The 19,242-nt window shown below is 36.3% G+C and overlaps 1 protein-coding gene across 7 annotated transcripts in view; it reads left to right on the top strand.

Annotated features, from left to right (window-relative positions):
• SENP6 (SUMO specific peptidase 6) overlaps nucleotides 1–19,242 on the top strand; it is a 132,711-nt gene that overhangs the window by 99,212 nt on the left and 14,257 nt on the right. For 6 of the 7 annotated variants that reach the window (XM_070480785.1, XM_020901292.2, XM_020901287.2 and 3 more), the window contains 6 exons: nucleotides 423–649; nucleotides 1,986–2,095; nucleotides 2,212–2,328; nucleotides 9,485–9,607; nucleotides 10,923–11,015; nucleotides 18,662–19,092. In XM_070480785.1, coding sequence (XP_070336886.1) covers nucleotides 423–649; nucleotides 1,986–2,095; nucleotides 2,212–2,328; nucleotides 9,485–9,607; nucleotides 10,923–11,015; nucleotides 18,662–19,092 — 1,101 coding nt within the window. The remainder of the gene's footprint in view (nucleotides 1–422; nucleotides 650–1,985; nucleotides 2,096–2,211; nucleotides 2,329–9,484; nucleotides 9,608–10,922; nucleotides 11,016–18,661; nucleotides 19,093–19,242) is intronic. The other variant, XM_070480784.1, reaches the window with a different exon arrangement.

Genomic DNA, 19,242 nt, shown 5'->3' with positions numbered 1-19,242 from the left:
TGGCACGTTAGTGAATATTGGTTTTTACAGTTAAATCTGGAGTTACTGCCAATTTACATGGCAGTTTCTTATATGTGTTTAATAGCAGTATTGACTGATGATATGTTTAAAACTCAATATATTTGGATCCTATTAGGTGAAATAAATTAGTTACATCTATGAATAGATTCATTCTAGAGCTGCTGCTACGGTAATGTGTTCTGGTTCCTTTCTCAATTAACTTAGGTGACATTGTTAGGTGACAGTATTATTGGTCGTTATTTTGGTATTTATTATATATCCCTTGTATGCCAAACACTGTTTTGAACATTTATACCAGGATTTCTGGTGATGTTCTTGGATATAACTAGTTACTTTTTATTTTAGTATCTATTTACTAATTTTTTTCTTTTAGACTTATAATTATATTGATTTCTTTTCAGATTTGGAAGAACAATACATAATTCTAATTTTTCAAAATGGCCTTGATCCTCAGGCAAATATGCTATTTGAAAATATTATTACTGACATTGGTATAAAGAATAATGTGTCAAATTTTTTTGCGAAAATTCCCTTTGATGAAGCCAATAGCAGACTTGTTGCCTGTACAAGAACCTATGAAGAGAGCATCAAAGGAAGTTGTGTGCAAAAAGAAAACAAAATTAAAAATGTAATTATTTTTTAATGTAATTTTAAATGGTAACTTTAAAGGGAAATATGTTTCATTGTCATATTGCTTGTTTGGAGTTAGCTCTTTTTCCATTTCAGAATTATTTGCTTTTATATGTAATTTGTAAACTATATGGTGTCAAAACATTAATGGTGGTGGGTGATTTGTGACACAAAGAGTATTTGGTACAAGTCTCAGAAGTATTTTAGTTTCTTTCCACATTCTGTTCTTGTCTTTACTTTTTGTCTCCTTTTCTTTTTCTCTCATCCTTTTTTCTCCCCCCTCTTCCAACCCCCCCAGCGTACATATACATACAGTGCTACATTCAAAGTGACTGGTATTCTAGTTCTTAAATTTGCTAGTGATTCCTATTGGTGACATTGGCTTCAATACAAATAAAGGCATTTTGGTCCCTGATGTATTGTACTTTTATGTGTGATATGTGCATACATGGTTGAAAACTTGGAAAGGAAGGATATAAACCTTTTGATTCTGATTCACCAGTTCTAGAATAACTGATTCTAGAATAATTGATCGTGTAGTAGGTAACTCTGAAGCCACCTGAATCAAAGGCGACAATACTACTATAACGTACAATATAGGTTAATCAATAAAAATACAACTTATATACTTGAAATTTGTTTCCTACCACATCAACTGGAGTTTGCTGACCATTTGTTAACAATTTATTAGAAATACTTAAATGTTGCAGCCTGCCTACAAATTTGGAAATAGGTCTATCCAAGGCATAATATTGGTGAAGTTGATCAAGACTTCACCAGAAAAGAACTATTCACACAGTTAGTGGGTTGAAGAAAAGAACAGAAGGAGGAAGGGGAACCATTCCCCTTCTTTGGCAGAATTGGCTACAGGAAATAATTCCAGAGGAAGAAAAGAGCAGCTGGAGCCATAAGGCAGCTGTGATGGACTCAGATTTCAATGGAAGGCTCTTTCTTTAAGGACTCCTTGATTCTGGAGAACTGAAGCTCAATGGACTGTGTTCCCTGAGCCTCTGCTCCCATATTCCATGGATTTCCTAGGCACTGAACTTAGGTAGGCCTCCACTTGTAGAAGCAAAAACCACTATCTGTTCTTTGGATTTTACTAACATAATCTAATTTAATATGGATGGTAGAGATCTTAGACAAGATACCAGAAAACCAGTTACAAAAATTGGAAGTATCATTGTTCTAGAAGCTACAGATAAAGTGGACCCTGGTTTTGCCTGTTTCTTATTTTTAATCCTTTTTAATTGAAAAGCATTCTTGCCTTTATCTTTCTGTTGAAATTTTTTCAAATTGATTTTGTGAACTGGTAATTTAATTTTCCTTACCAGGTGGCCCTTGAATCTAAAATACAACTTAAAAACAAACAAGAATTCCAATTTTTTGATGATGAGGAAGAAACTGGAGAGAGCCATACCATCTTCATGGGTCCTGTAGAAAAGTGAGAGAATTCCTTTACATTTGCAACACTTAAATTTCTTCTCTGTTTTATTACATTTCAGTGTTATACAGACCTATTTTTGTTTTGTTTGCTTATTTTTTAAAATTTTGTTACAGATTGATAGTATATCCACCACCTCCAGCTAAGGGAGGCATCTCCGTTACTAATGAGGACCTGCATTGTCTAAGTGAAGGAGAATTTTTAAATGATGTTATTATAGACTTTTATTTGAAGTAAGTTAATTTTCTCCTAGCCTTTCAGCAAATTTCTAACACATCATAATGTATATGTTTGTTTTCTAGACTCAGAATTGTATTTTGAATTCCATCAATGCCACTTAACTGTGTGACATTTGGAAAGTATTGTCTCTGTATGTGTTTCTTCATTTTAAAAATGAGAATAATAGGAATGCAAGGGATTTCTGTATATTAATTTTATATCCTGTGACTTTACTGTATTCATTGACTAGCTTTAGTAATTTCTGATGGCATCTCTGGGCTTTCCTATGTAGAGGATCATGTCATCTGCAGTGAGGGTTTTACTTCTCCATTTCCAGACTGGATTCCTTGTATTTCTTTTTCTTATCTAATTGCTGTGGCTAGGACTTCCAAAACTATGTTGAATGGTAGTGCTGGAGATGGTATGGAGGAAAGGGAACCCTCTTACCCTGTTTGTGGGATTGCAAACTGGTACAGCCACTAAGGAGAAGAAGGTGGAGATTCCTTAAAAAACTGGGAACAGAACTGCTGTATGACCCAGCAGTCCCAGTGCTGGGCACATACCCTGAAGAAACCAGAATTGAAAGAGACAGTGCACGTTCATTGTCAGACCCAGTGTTCATTGCAGCACTATTTACAATAGCTAGGACACAGAAGCAACCTAGATGTCCATCAGCAGATGAATGGATAAAGAAATTGTGGTACATATACATCATGGGATATTACTCAGCTCTAAGAAGGAATGCATTTGAGTCAGTTCTAATGAAGTGGATGAACCTAGGGTCTATTTATTATACATAGTGAAGTAAGTCAGAAGGAGAAAACAAATACCATATATTTAATGCATATATGGAATCTGGTGAATCTATCTGCAGGGCAGAAAGAGATGAATACTGTATATTAATGCATATACATGGAATTTAGAAAGATAGTACCAATGGATGATTCTACATGCAGGGCAGCAAAGGAGACACAGACATAAAGAACAGACGTTTGAACTCAGTGGAAAAAGGAGAGGGTGGGATGATTTGAGAGAATAGCTTTGAAACATATACATTACCCCGTGTAAAACAGATGTCCAGTGTGAGTTTGATGCATGGAGGGCACCCAAAGCTGGTGCTCTGTGACAACCTATAGGGGTAGGGTGGGGAGGAATGTGCGAGGGAAGTTCAGGATGTGGGGGAAGCATGTATGCCCATGGCAAATTCATATTTATGTGTGGCAAAAACCATCACAATATTGTCAAGTAATTATCCTCAAAATAAATGAATTTTTTAAATGGGAATAATATCTAAAAGAATCATGAGAAGATGTACATTTCAAGTGCTAGAAAAAATATCACATGCAAAGTTATCATAAATAATAGCCTATTACATTGTTACTGTTAGAGTGTTTGGGGCTTCCTTGATGGCTCAGATGGTAAAGAACCTGCCTGAGTGCAGGAGACCCGGGTACGATCCCTGAGTCAGCAAGATCCCCTGAAGAAGGAAATGGCAACCCACTCCAGTATTCTTGCCTGGAAGATTCCATAGACTAAGAAGCCTGGTGGGCTACAGTCCATGGAGTCTCAATGAGTCAGAGATGACTGAATGACTGAGCACACATACACACTGTGTTAGAAGTTCATGATTTTATAGGAAATACAAATATGGAATTAAAGTATTGACAGAAGCACTAACATGGTACAAATATAGCAGAAAAAGAAAGCATCATTCTCTTTGAGGGTTGAGAAATGAGGAATCAAGAAGCTTTCCTCGAAGGGCCTGCATCATGATCTGGAGTACACATACATAGCATGTATGTGTGGTGTGTTTATATATGTATAAACCGTATGTGTTTACTGCTTTGTGCTGTAAGATGAATGTGTCTGTGAAACAAAACAACGTTTAGTGTGTCTAGTGCTCTCCAATATGCTTTGTTTATTCCAATGTATATTTTTTTTAAAAACTGGTTGTCAAAAGCCACTGGATTGATTTTTATAGCCCATGATTGCAGCCCACACTTTGGGAAAAGACAGCATTATTATTCACAATGAAAGATTTTGATCAGAAAAGTGACATGTAATTGTTTCCTTAAGGTCATTTTGACAAGCAGGTTCATTGTGAATGTCTAGATGAGAGATGATTGAAGGAAATTTAATTAAGGTGATAGAAGAAGCCTAGTTAAGGCAAATGCTGCAGTGAAGAAGAATGAAAGAAGAAATAATGAAATGTTTTAAGGGGTAGAGTTGTTTAGCAGAAGTCCTGGACTGATTGACTGCATATTAAGAAGATAAATACATAGATGTCAAATAACTCCTAGTTTTCTTACTAGTAAGATGTCCAAATGATTTTGCCTCTAACCGAACTGTGATATGACAAAAGGGAGAGTGTCAATAAACAATTGTATATATGATTATAGAGGTCAGTTGAGTTCTGACCTAGAGACACATAGAGATAGAAGGCTTTACAGATAGTAGTTTAATTAGGAGGATGGATGAAATTACACAGTGAGGGATATAGAATGAGAAAAAGAGTTATAAGAGGACAAACCCTGCAGAGTAGATTGTAAGAGAGAGACAGCAAGTAAGGAGACAATAGATTCTGAAAGTATTTGAGAGGTAATTTTAAAATACAGATTTGCTGGCAAGAGAAACTGTCCTAGATTTTAAATGCCTACGCTTGCATATGTAGATTCTTTTGAAACCTCATACATATTCAAGGACAAGTTCTTTATAACCAAATTAATGGATATTATTTCATAAAAATACCCAACAAAGCATATGAAAAGATCTTCAATGTTATTAAATCATCAGAGAAATGAACATCAAAACCACAGTGAGGTCTCACCTCACACCCATTAAGTAGGATGGCTGCTTTATTAAAAAAAAAAATCCCCCAAAATAACAAGTATAGAAGAGAATGTGAACAAGTTCCAGCCGTTGTACACAGCTGGTTGGAGTATAAGATGGAACAGCCTCTGCAGAAGATAGTGTTGCGTTTCCTCAAGAAATTGAAAAGAGAACTGCCGTTTGATCTATCAACCCTACTTCCGGATATACAAAAGAATTGAAAGTAGAGCTATTTTAGAGATAATTGCATACCCATGTTCATAGTAGCACTGTTCATAATAGCTAAGAAGTGGAAGCAGCACATATGTCTATTGATGGATGAGGTTATAAATAAAATGTGATATATATATATATATATATATATATATATATATAATGGACTATTATTCACCCTTATAAAGGAAGGAAACCCTTCACATGCTACAACATGGATGAACCTGAACACGTTATACAGTGTGAAATGAGACATTCACAAAAAGACAAACACTGTATGAATACACTTACGTGAGGATCTGAAGTAGTCAAATTCATAGAAAAGCAAAGAACTGATTACTGAGGGCTGCAGAGCAAGGGCAAAGGAAGTTACTGTTTAATGGATACAGAGTTTTGGTTTTGCAAAATAAAGTTTTGGAGATTCTTTCACACAGTATGAATATACTTAACATTATTGAATTGCATGCTTAAAAATGGTTAAGATTGTAAAGTGTTCTGCATTTTTCCCATAATTTTTCAAAAGATGTTATGTCTTAATACTAGTGTATACTACCTTAAGAAACCAAGCAACTGCAAAATCTTAAGCGATTGTGTAGACCAGTGCTGCTGTTACTGGATAAAGTATTCTAAGAATGCCAGCTAGGTCAAGTTGCTTGACAGTACTATTCATATCATCTTTGTCCTTAGTGATTTTATACCTGCTTTTTCTGTCAATTCCTGAGAAAGTCATTAATATCCAACTATAATTATTGACTTGTCTATTTCTCCTTAATGTATTGTGAAGCTCTTTTGTTAGCTACATACATGTTAATGTCTTCTTGGAGAATCAAGCCTCTTATCATTGCATAATGTTCCTTTTTATTCCTGATAATCTCCTTGTTTTTAATCCTACTTTGTTCAAAATTAATATAGCTACTCCACCTTTTTTTTGGTTCATGTTTGCATGATATATGTCTCTTCATCCTTTTACTTTTAACGTATTTAAGTCTTTATGTTTAAAAAATTCTTTCTGAAAGCATATAGATGGATCTAAAAAATAAGTTCCTATATTTTGTTTACATTTTAGTTTATTGCATTTCATACTAGTCTACACTTTTTACATTAGAGATTTTATAGTCATTTTTTATTCTTTTGAAATTCTTTATATATTTTCAGTAGGCCTCTTGACATCATATAGTTAAACTTTATAGCAAATTTTACACAATGAACTTACATTATCTACAAGTTCTGCCTTTTCTCATGCAAATCACTATTCCAAATAATCTAACAAAATGCATAATTTTTTAAAAAATCTGCATTTATATTTGTCTCATGATTTTTAGAAGCGAGTTAAAAAGAAACTTTTTCAAATTTCACTATTAAAATAAGTAATTCAGTTGCCACCAGAGCTGCTCATCCTTTTCCATTTCTACCTCTACAAGTTAGAAGCAAACCTTTAAACAGTTTGTCATACTTATAAGAGGTAGAAGGGCATTGTATCTAGAGAATATTAGTAAAATACAGAAGGAAAGATCTTTTTTAACTTCATCCTATGATTAAATTTCATAATTAAATTATTAGATTGTCCACTTTATAAAATAACAGGTGCACAACTTCATGACTTTAAATATTTAAATGATCTATACACTGAAAACAAATTCCAAGATGAAAGAAATTCCTGTTTTTTTGTGATAAACTTGGATTTCCCTTTAATTCTAGAATAAGAAACAGCTATTCAAGTTGAAAATAATTCTAATGTACATGAAAAACCCAGAACTATATATAGTCACAGAAATATTAATACTTATGGATGTATATCAGATTAGAGAGACAGAACTAGTTACCTTAAAAGGCTTTTTGAAGTTTTGTTTTTTCACTTTTATGTCCTTAATTCCTCTAGGATTTGTTTTTATGCATGGTATCAGATGGAGACTTAATTTCATGTTTTTCAGTATGGGCAAATAATTGCCCTGGTATTATTTGTGAAGCAGTTCATTCTCTCCCCACCGATGTGAAATCCTGCCTTAGTCACACACTAAGATAACAGTGGCACAGATCTGTTTTCAGGGCTCTGTAGTCTGTTCCACTGGCCGTGTACCTATCCTTGCATCAGTCCCACACTGCGGTGATTACTGCTTCTTTATTCTTGTTATCTAAAAAGGCAATATTCTTCACAAATGTTTTGGATATGCTTGACCTTCTTAATTCTCTCAGATAAGTTTTAGTATCAGCCCATTGAATACAATTTTTAAAATCCTTTTGAGATTTTGATTGTAATTGCACTGAATCAGTTATTCTCAACTAGAGGCAGTTCGGCCCCAGGGGATGTTTGACAATGTCTGTGGGCATCTTTGGTTCTCACAAAAAGAAAGGATGTAATCTAATAGCTTCTAGTGGGTAGAGACCAGAGATGATGCTAAACACAGTACACTGCACAGGACAATCCCAGCAACAAAGAATTATCTGGCTTAAAATGTCAATGGTGCCAAGCTTGAGGAGCCCGCCACTAAATTTATGCAATTTGGAGATGACTGATACTTATATTTTTGAGTATTTCAGTAAAAATATGTTCTGATCTTATAGCCAGCCATCTTGCTAAAACTTATTTCTAATATGTCTGTAGAGCTTTCTTAAGTTTTCTATATGAAAATCCTTTCATCTTTAAATAAATTTATTTTGTCCATTTGCAAAAATAAAGCATGGATCTGTTTATATATGAAGTATAGTCCGTTTTCTTAAATCACCAAATCCCATTGTCCATTCAGTTCAGTTTACAAAGGAACCATTGTCATTTATAGTGGTAAAGCAGCATGGTTCACCCATTATAGTTACAATTTGTAAGTTCAAGTCTAATTCACTACATGCTGTGTTTTAAATATAAGATGTAGAATTCAGCAGTTGATTTAAACTGTGTCATGAGCTGAATCACTGTCTTATATCTTTTGTGGGGGCACACTGAGTTGCCCTAAAGTAAGAAATCTGTAAGTTATGTCCTTTTTGAGCTTTAGGATTATTGAATATTATGATTAAAGTGACAGGTGGTCTCAAAGATGTGCCCTGTGGGTACTTCCTGTTTCTGTGCAAGATTTCACAAGGCTTTCATATGAGCCTCATTTTAATAAGATGAAAGTGGCCATAAGCTTGACTTTGCATAGCTCCTTTGAGGGAGTTTAGGACATACACAGTTAAATTTAATGTATCATAATTTGTCTTTGTAATTTAAAGGACCATGGCTATTTGTTTTAATAGACCTACCTTCAGGAAAAAAACAAGTAAAGCAAGGAAAAATTAGAACTGATGTAAGATCACTTTAAAGATTAGTCATTGTTACAACCTCACCACTGTACAGGTTCTTTCTGTTTCTGTTTTTATAAAAAGTAGTCTATGGCTAGGTCATCATGGTTTATTAGGTGTTTAAAACAAAATAATACATAAAGATAGCAGCTTTATTAAGACATAGTGCACATACCATACAAATCACACATTTTAAGTGTATAATTCCAGTGGTTTTTAGTATGTTCAGTTTTGAAGCCACCACCATAATTAATACGAGAACATTTTCATCCCTTACAGAATTCAGTACCCATTAGGAGTGACTCCCCATTTCCTTCGAACCTTATTCGCAGCTCTGGCAACCACCAGTCTCCTCACTATGTCTATGGATTTGCATATTCTGAACATTTCATATACATGGAATCATACAATATGTGCTTTTCTGTGACTATCTTCTTTCACTTAGCATAACATTTTCAAGGTTGTTTTTACGAAACTACGTGCATCACTTCATTTCTTTTTATTGCTGTGTAATTTTCTATTGTATGGTTATACCACATTTTCCATTCATTGACTCATGAGCATTTCAATCATTTCTGTTTGTTGGCTTTGATAAAGTTGATGTGAATGTTCATAAATATGCCCTTGTTTAAAAAAATTAGATCTTTCAAGTTCTAATTTTACTCTCAAATATCATGTTTTATTACTTACAAATAATCTGATAGTAATCATTGTCTAGAATATGAAATAAACTTTGTTTATAACTGTCTTTCGGTTTAAAGGAATGGAGATTGTTGGTGAATAGGTATTTGTTCGCTCTATTTTTAGTACACAAACTTAAATTCATTCTGTTTGGAATTGCTTTTTATAAAACAGGTATTTGGTGCTTGAAAAATTGAAGAAAGAAGAAGCTGACCGAATTCATATATTCAGTTCTTTTTTCTATAAACGCCTTAATCAAAGGGAGAGGAGAAATCTTCATGAAACAACTAATCTATCGTAAGTCAAGCTTTTTTAAAATATTTAATACATGTAGTAGGTCACTTAAATTTAACTTAGGAAAAAAATCACTTGTTTATATTAAGCAACTTTTTTCCTTCTATTCTCAGTTAGCAAAATTTATATAGCTTACAATATTTAAAACCCAAAGAATACCTGGGATTTGTAAAGGTTTTAGGTCTAATATGTCGATCAGTGTTTTCCAAATATATCTGAAAGTTTAAAAAAGGAAAATTACTTAAATACTTATTATATCTTGAAAGTGATTAAGTACCAATCACTCTTTTACCCTGCATGTTCCATCTGTAGTATCTAACAGTGGAACCTGTGAATCTGTAATATTAATAAGTTCTTTGGATAATAATTCTCAGACAAGGGAACAGTATTCTACACATGATCCCTGAGTTATTTATAATGCCTTTCCATATAGTGAGTGCATCCAGCTCAAATACTTGCTGGTAATTGGTTAGAAGATACACACAGAGAGTCCATTTTTGTTATCAGTGCTATTAAGTGTCTTGAATTGATGGCTGTTGTGTACAATATAAATAAATTTTCTACTATTTCAGTGATGTCTAATTTTGTATCTTATGGTGAAAGAAAGTGAAAGTCGCTCAGTAGTGTCCGACTCTTTGTGACCCCATGGTCACCTCATGTGACCCCAGTCCATGAAATTCTCTAGGCCAGAATACTGGAGTGGGTAGCCTTTCCCTTCTCCAGTGGATCTTCCCAACCCAGGTCTCTTGCATTGCAGGTGAATTCTTTACCACCTGAGCCACCAGGGAAGCCCAAGAATCCTGAAGTGGGTAGCCTATCCCTTCTCCAGGGGAACTTTCCGACCCAGGAATTGAACCAGGGTCTCCTGCATTGCAGGCAAATTCTTTACCAGCAGAGCTATCAGGGAAGCCCAGAGTTGATGGTAGTGGTTGGTTTTGACCAGTGCTGATAATCTGTCCTGTTTTATCTACTGTAAAATAGTGTTCACTTTCCCTGCTCTCTTCACCTTAGTTCTTATAGGTCACAGTCTGATACGCACTCAGTACTTATGCTAAAACCAGTTCCGCAACAGTAAGCACCCTAGTAAGTAATGGTAGAAATTAAAGAATCTCTTTCTTCCAGATTCATTGATGGTCAGTTTCACATCTTCCCAGCTCCATCTCAGATATTCTGCTTTCTTTTCCCATCTTGTTAAATCCTCTTATACAGCTGTTTGATCTGTTGGCATCTTAATCTCTGTAATGTATAAATTGCTGCATATAGGCTGACAACACTGGAAACATTTCAGAAGCTTGATAGCTTCCCTCTTGTGTTACAGAATACAGCAGAAGCGACATGGAAGAGTAAAAACATGGACCCGGCATGTAGATATTTTTGAGAAGGATTTTATTTTTGTACCCCTTAATGAAGCGTGAGTAACAATTTCCTTTATGTAAATGTGATGGCAATTTTTAGAAAATATGTTTATGAGGTGAATAATTCATCCAGTTTTAAACTTCTTTCTGAAATTTGTTGTATATGTTGATACTTAAACTCCTTATTTTATGGAAATTAATATACTTTTTAAGTGAATCATGTAAGATATGTAATTTTACAAGCACTCAAGAAATCTTCCTAATTGCATTTTATTCATTGATGTAGAATAATGTCATCTTTTAAAAATGGTGCTCATGGTCTAGCAGGCATCCTATAGAAAAGACTACCTTGTACGGAATGGTGATTAGGTCACACAGAAGAATTTGGATTTTTAGTTTATAAAATACACTTCAACTCATCCAAAATGAAGAGAAGGTGGCTGGATTTATGTCATTTGCTCACTGAAAACCATGTTTACTACCTGAAGCTATTTCCTAAGTAAATAGAGGTGGTAAACATTTTATGTTATTCTCACCCAGTGACTAGAGAGGCATAGATGTATAGGTTAGTATTATTATGCAATTTAAACTTGAGAGTTTCTGTATTTCATTTTCTACCTGTCCTGCCCTCCAGCCAAAGACCTCCAGGAATACTCTCATAATTGGGCAGCATGGGTTTAGTACTTGCATTAAGGGGGAACATACACCATGGCTGACCATGACTCCTCTAAGTAAAAATGTGTTTGCAAGAGGCAGTAACAGAATTCAGGCTTTGTTTTGGTGGTTTGAAGGAAGGTCTAAGGAAGCAGTGGTTTGTTTGGATGAAGAAGTCAGTCAGCTCAGTCTCCCAGTCGTGTCCGACTCTTTGAGACCTCGTGCACTGAAGCATGCCAGGCCTCCTGTCGATCAACAACTCTCAGAGTTTACTCAAACTCATGTCCATTGAGTCAATGATGCCATCCAACCATCTCATCCTCTGTCGTCCCATCCTCCTCCCGCCTTCAATCTTTCCCAACATCAGGTCTTTTCCAGTGAGTGAGCTCTTCGCATCATGTGGCCAAAATATTGGAGTTTCAACTTCAACATCAGTCCTTCCAATGAATATTTAGGATTGGTTTCTTTTAGGATGGACTGTTTGGATCTCCTTGCAGTCCAAGAGACTCTCAAGAAGCATCTCAAAAGCATCAGTTCTTTGGTGCTCAGCATTCTTTATAGTCCAACTCTCACATCCATACATGACTACTGGAAAAACCATAGCTTTGACTAGATGGACCTTTGTTGGTAAAGTAATGTCTCTGCTTTTTAATTGCTGTCTAGGTTGGTCATAACTTTTCTTCCAAGGAGGAAGCATCTTTTTATTTCATGGCTGCAATCACCATCTGCAGTGATTTTGGAGCCCCAGAAAATAAAGGCTTTCACTGTTTCCATTGTTTCCCCATCTATTTGCCATGAAGTGATGGAACCAGATGCTGTGATCTTAGTTTTTTGAGTGTTGAGTTTTAAGCCAACTTTTTCACTCTTCTCTTTCACTTTCATCAAGAGACTCTTTAGTTCTTCTTTGCTTTCTGCCATAAAGGTGTTGTCATCTGCTTATCTGAGGTTATTTATACTTCTCCCGGCAATCTTGATTCCAGCTTGAGCTTCATCCAGCCCAGCGATTCTCATGATGTACTCTGCATATAAGTTAAAATAAGCAGAGTGACAATATACAACCTTGACGTACTCCTTTCCCTATTTGGAACCAGTCTTTATGTCCAGTTCTAACTGTTGCTTCCTGATAATTTTTCCACAGTTTGTTGTGATCCACACAGTCAAAGGCTTTGGGACAGTCAATAAAGCAGAAGTAGATGTTTTTCTGGAGCTCTTGCTTTTTCGATGATCCATCGGATGTTGGCAATTTGATCTCTGGTTCCTCTGCCTTTTCTAAATCCAGCTTGAATATCTGGAAGTTCACGGTTCATGTACTGTTGAAGCCTGGCTTGGAGAATTTTGAACATTTCCTTCCTAGTGTGCGAGATGAGTGCAATTGTACAGTAGTTTGAGCATTCTTTGGCATTGCCTTTCTTTGGGATTGGAATAAAAACTGACCTTTTCCAGTCCTGTGGCCACTGCTGACTTTTCCAAATTTGCTGGCATATTGAGTGCAGCACTTTCACAGCATCATCTTTTAGGTTTTGTAATAGTGCAACTGGAATTCCATCACCTCCACTAGCTTTGTTCATAGTGATGCTTCTTAAGGCCCACTTTACTTCACATTCCAGGATGTCTGGCTCTAGGTGAGTAATCACACCATCGTGATTATCTGGGTTGTGAAGATCTTTTTTGTACAGTTCTTCTGTGTATTCTTGCCACCTCTTCTTAATATCTTCTGCTTCTGTTAGGTCCATACCATTTCTGTTCTTTATTGTGCCCATCTTTGCATGAATGTTCCCTTGGTGTCTCTGATTTTCTTGAAGAGATCTCTAGTCTTTCCCATTCTATTGTTTTGCTCTATTTTTTTTATTGATCACTGAGGAAGGCTTTCTTATCTCTCCTTGCTATTCTTTGGAACTCTACATTCAAATGGAAATATCTTTTCTTTTCTCCTTTGCCTTTCACTTCTCTTCTTTTCACAGCTATTTGTAAGGGCTCCTCAGACAACCATTTTGCCTTTCTGCATTTATTTTCCTTGGGGATGGTCTTGATCCCTGTTTCTTGTACAATGTCATGATCCTCCATCCATAGTTCTTCAGGCACTCTGTCTAACAAATAATCCCTTGAATCTATTTGTCACTTCCAGTGTATAATCATAAGGGATTTGATTTAGGTCTGGTGGTTCCCCACTTTCTTCAATTTAAGTTCAAATTTGGCAATAAGGAGTTCATGATCTGAGCCATAGTCAGCTCCCAGTCTTGTTTTTGCTGACTGTATAGAGCTTCTCCATCTTTGGCTGCAAAGAATATAGTCAATCTGATTTAAGTATTGACCACCTGGTGATGTCCGTGTGTAGAGTCTTCTCTTGTGTTGTTGGAAGAGGGTATTTGCTATGACCAGTTCATTCTCTTGGCAGAACTCTTATTAGCTTTTGCTCTACTTCATTCTGTACTCCAAGGCCAAATTTGCCTGTTACTCCAGGCATCTCTTGACTTCTTACTTTTGCATTCTAGTCCCCCATAATGAAAAGGACATCTTTTTTTGGGTATTAGTTCTTAAAGGTCTTGCAGGTCTTCATAGAACTGTTCAACTTCTTCAGCATTACTGGTCGGGGTATAGACTTGGATTACTGTGATATTGAACGGTTTGCCTTGGAAATGAACAGAGATCATTCTGTCGTTTTTGAGATTGCATCCAAGTACTGCATTTCAGACTCTTTTGTTGTCTATGATGGCTACTTCATTTCTTCTGAGGATTCTTGCCCACAGTAGTAGATATAATGATCATGTGAGTTAAATTCACCCATTACAGTTCATTTTAGTTTGTTGATTCCTAAAGTGTCGATGTTCACTCTTGCCATCTCCTGTTTGACCACTTCCAATTTGCCTTGATTCATGGACCTAACCTTCCAGGTTCTAATGCAGTATTTCTCTTTATAGCTTCGGGGTTTACTTCCATCACCAGTCACATCCACAACTGAATGTTGTTTTTGCTTTGGCTGCGTCTCTTCATTCTTTCCAGAATTATTTCTCCATTGATCTCCTGTAGCATATTGGGCACCTACCGACCTGGGGAGTTCATCTTTCAGTGTCCTATCATTTTGCCTTTTCATACTGTTCATGGGGTTCTCAAGGAAAGAATACTGAAGTGGTTTGCCATTCCCTTCTGCAGTGGACCATGTTTTGTCAAAACTCTCCACCATGACCCATCTGTCTTGGGTGACCCTACTTGGCATGGTTCATAGTTTCACTGAGTTAGACATGGCTGTGGTCCATGTGATTAGATTGGTTAGTTTTCTGTGATTGTGGTTTTCAGTCTGTCTGTCCTCTGATGGAGAAGGATAAGAGGCTAATGGAAGCTTCCTGATGGGAGAGACTGACTGATGGGGAAACAGGGTCTTGTTCTGTTGGGTGGGGCCATACTCAGTAAATCTTTATTCCAATTTTCTGTTGCTGGGTGGGGCTGTGTTCCCTCCCTGTTATTTACCTCGGGCCACACTTTGGTGGAGGTGATGATGATGGCGACCTCCTTCAAAAGGTCCCATGCCCGTACTGCTACACTCAGTGCCCCCAACCCTGCAGCAGGCCACCCCTGACCCATGCCTCTGCCAGAGACTCCTGGAGACTCACGGGCAGGTCCGGGCTGCTCTTGTGGGGTCACTGTTCCTTTCTTCTGGGTCCTGGTGTGCACACAGTTCTGTTTGTGCCCTCCAAGAGTCTGTTTCCCCTGTCCTGTGTAAGTTCTGGTGGCTCTATGGTGGGGTTAATGGCAGCCTTCTCCAAGGAGGGCTTATGTAATACCCAGGTCTGCTGCACCCAGAGCCCCTGCCCCTGTGGCCGGCCACTGCTTACCTGTACCTCTGCAGGAAACACTCAAACACAGTTCTGTCTCAGTCTCTGTGGGGTCTCTGGGTCCTGGTGTACACAAGGTAGGTTTGAGCCCTCTGAGCATCTCTTGTGGGTATGGGGTTTGATTCTAAAGGTGATTTCACCTACCATCTTGCTGGGGCTTCTCCTTTGCCCTTGGACATGGGGTATCTCCTCACAGCCACTCCAGCAGCACGCATTGACTCATTTAGCAAAAAGATATTTGGTATTTTGAAGGGTTGCATTGTGACCTTATATTTGTCTCTGCTAAGACAATTATGAAATGACCTTGCTTTGTCTCATTTCTATCATGGTTGCAGAGTAACTTTGTCTGAGGTTGGTGTTCTGTAAGATTTTTAATGTCTAATAAGCCTGTCTGTGCCAGGCTAGCTTCTGAATGTCCTCTTTTTCTCACTATAAAAAAACATTTACTCTGTAGTATAGTCAGATTCTTTCATTTAAAATCATGCTTTAATTATAACACCTTTTATGATCTCTAATTAGCCCAGCCAAAGATAGGTAGATTAGGTTAAAACTAGACTGGTTATGACTGTAAAGCCCAACCTCTTCAAAATGATTTGAGTCAAACATAGTATCATAGTATTAGTAAAATTTAAAACTAAGTTTAAAGCTGATCTTTATAATTTCTTCATTTTCCTCAAAATTAGATTTCTTGACATTAATTTGTCATATCAAGTAGCAAATGAGCTGCCCACTTGGTAAAAGGGAGGGATATACATGGGAAGCCATTTGTCAGAAATTAATTATAAAAATTTAAAATAACTATATAATTGGAGGCATATATAATTTAGTTATAGAGGTAAATCCTTAGTCACGGCATCTGATGTGGATGGACGCTATGTTTAGTGCTTTGTGTCATCTTGGTTGTCTTGGTGAAAGGTAGAGAGTGAATTAGTTGTGTTCTGCAGGATAACTGTGCTGTTTGTAGGTGGAAGAGTAACCTCCAGATCATGAGGGCTTTTTTTTTTTTTTAAGAGATAAAACTAACTAGATAGGCTGCCCTATATTTGTCATCTATTTTAATTTTCCTGGTGGTCGTAATTTCTTTAAGCTATAAGTTGATAAGCTATTTGTTTAAAATTGTAGTAATTGACAAGGAGCAGAAATCTGATGTTTGGACCTAAGTCAAACATCAAATTAAACTAAGTGAAATTGCCTGTTTTAGCCATGTGTCCCACTAATGGCTTAAGGTCAAGGTATCTGCCATTAAAAGGGATCATAAAAGCAAAACTCTGGCTCTTAGAGGTTGAAAGTGAGGTCAGGTGTATCCAATTCAGCTTTCTCTTTACAGCTAGGTGAAGGAAGATTTTTTTCCTCAAGTTATTAGATGAGGCAACAGAAAAACTATGGCTCATCCATATTGTCATAGCTGAAAAATGTTTATAACTGTGATAGACTTTGGTTTCAGCTGTAGGTTGAGAATCACTATGCTATACCTCTTTTAATCAACTTTTAAAGTATATTTTTTCACTTTTTAACCTTTCTGAAGTTGAGATGTGACTTAGTGTCAGCTGTGTCTTTGGGTTGATGAAGTGAGGAAGATGGTGTTCACTCTTCTCCCAGCCTGGCCTGACCGAAGTCCATACGGTCCTGAGGATTATTAATGAAGAAGAGGAGAGAAGCATTTCTCCATCTGGATTTTCAGTACTGAGGATGAAGGCAGCCTCTGTGAACTTTTCTACTTGCTGTGTCTAATGAAGAGACATACAGTGCTTCTTAGTATTACCTTGAGAGGATTTAATATTTTGCATAAATAGAACATGCAATAACTTCTGTCTGGGTCAGCATTCATTTTTCATACAACCAATATCTACTGAACACCATACTCTATGACAAATATTGCACTCAGCTAATAAATTTAATAAATTATCTGACATCTTTAGCCTGTTCATTGGAGTGGGTTTCCATTCCCTTCTCCAGGGAATCTTCCCAACCCAGGGATCAAACCTGGTTCTCCTGTATTACAGGCAGATTGTTTACTGTCTGAGCCACCAGGTTCAGTGTTAATGTGACTCTTTCACATAACACTGTGCCTAGCAAATAGTAAACCCTTAATAAAATTAAGATTAATGAATCTTAGCCACTTTTAGCTGTATAGCTTCTTACTCATAGCTTATATCCTACTGTCAGGAACTATGATGATACCTGAATTCAACTCTAGCTGGAATCCTACTGATACTTCTGTACTGATAATTAGACTAGATACATTATTTCAATTTAGTATATTTTATTTAAGTAGAGTATGAGACAAGAATAATACTTTCAGTATTAAGAAATCCCTACCTTATTAATTCCTAATAAGTTTTATTAGCAGCTATTAGTACCTAATATTAATACTTAATAATACCTAGTTAATATTAACCAAGCTTCCCTGATAGATTGTTTGGCAAAGAGTCTGCCTGCAACGCAGGAGACTCTGGTTCGATTCCTGGGTCGGGAAGATCCTCTGGAGAAGGATAGGCTACGCACTCCAGTATTCTTGGGCTTCCCTTGTGGTTCAGCTGGTAAAGAATCCTGCAATGCATGAGACTTAGATTCGATCCCTGGGTTGGGAAGATCCCCTACAGAAGGGAAAGACTACCCACTCAAGCAGTCTGGCCTTGAGAATTCCATGGACTGTATAGTCCATGGGGTCGCAAAGAGTCGGACACAACTGAGCAACTTTCACTCATTCACTCACCTTATTAATAAGAAAAACACAGATGAAAAGTTTTTTAAAAACTATTACATACAATATTTAGAAATTGTTCAAACTTATAAAGTCTAATTAATTAGTTAGACTTCAGAAGATATTTTAATGTTGCTGGTTTATTACCCTTGGCATAAATAGAACAAAGGAAAGGTAAATGGTAATGATGAATTGCGGTGATGTAATTTACATTTTGTTAAATTGCCTGGAAAACGATGAATTTTTCATTCCAAAAACAAATTGCTCAAAGCATTGTTTGCAAAAGTGAATGCAGGCTAGGTAATTCTGACAAAAATTATGTTGTTTTTGAATAGACATTATATTCTGTTAATGAATCAGTGAGTTTTCAAACAAGTAGATTAAGAATTGAAAAAATTGGGCATTCTTAATAAATTTGTTTACAGAAGATTTTTAAAAAATATTTTAATATTTATTGCCAAATATAATAAAGTTTTCTAATAATATATTCAGTAGTTTCATTTGTTTTTTACAGTGCACACTGGTTTTTGGCCGTTGTTTGTTTCCCTGGTTTGGAAAAACCAAAGTATGAACCTAATCCTCATTACCATGAAAATACAGTCACGCAAAAAAGTTCACCTGTAGAGGACAGTTGTATTTCTTCTCCTTCAGCCAGTGAAATGGACAGTTGTTCACAAAACTCTTCTGCCAAGCCTGTAATTAAGAAGATGCTAAACAGAAAGCATTGCATAGCTGTAATTGATTCAAATAATGAACAGGAAGAAAGTGACCCTCGTTATCGGAGAAACATAAGCAGTGTGAAATGTAGTCTGAAAAAAATAAATCATACTGCAAGTGAAAATGAAGAATCGAATAAAGGAGAACCTGCATGCCAGCAATTTGTTGATAGGACTGAAAGTGAGGATGGCCTACAGAATGAATATTTAAGTTCTATGCACCATACAGGTACGTCACCAAATGTTTCAGAAAACCAGAGTGCAGAGTAAGTTGGAGGTTTTAGATATAGGATTAAAATTTCAGGGTGCACTTTTTCTTAAAGTCAGGTTTATTGTATAATTTACTGACAGTAACATTCACTCATGAATATAGCTATAG

This window comes from Odocoileus virginianus, chromosome 19 (genome assembly GCF_023699985.2).
Source record: "Odocoileus virginianus isolate 20LAN1187 ecotype Illinois chromosome 19, Ovbor_1.2, whole genome shotgun sequence".
In the NCBI taxonomy this organism is placed as follows: Eukaryota; Metazoa; Chordata; class Mammalia; order Artiodactyla; family Cervidae; genus Odocoileus; species Odocoileus virginianus.
Note: the sequence above shows the minus strand (reverse complement) of the source record. Positions and strands in the feature narration are given on the sequence as shown.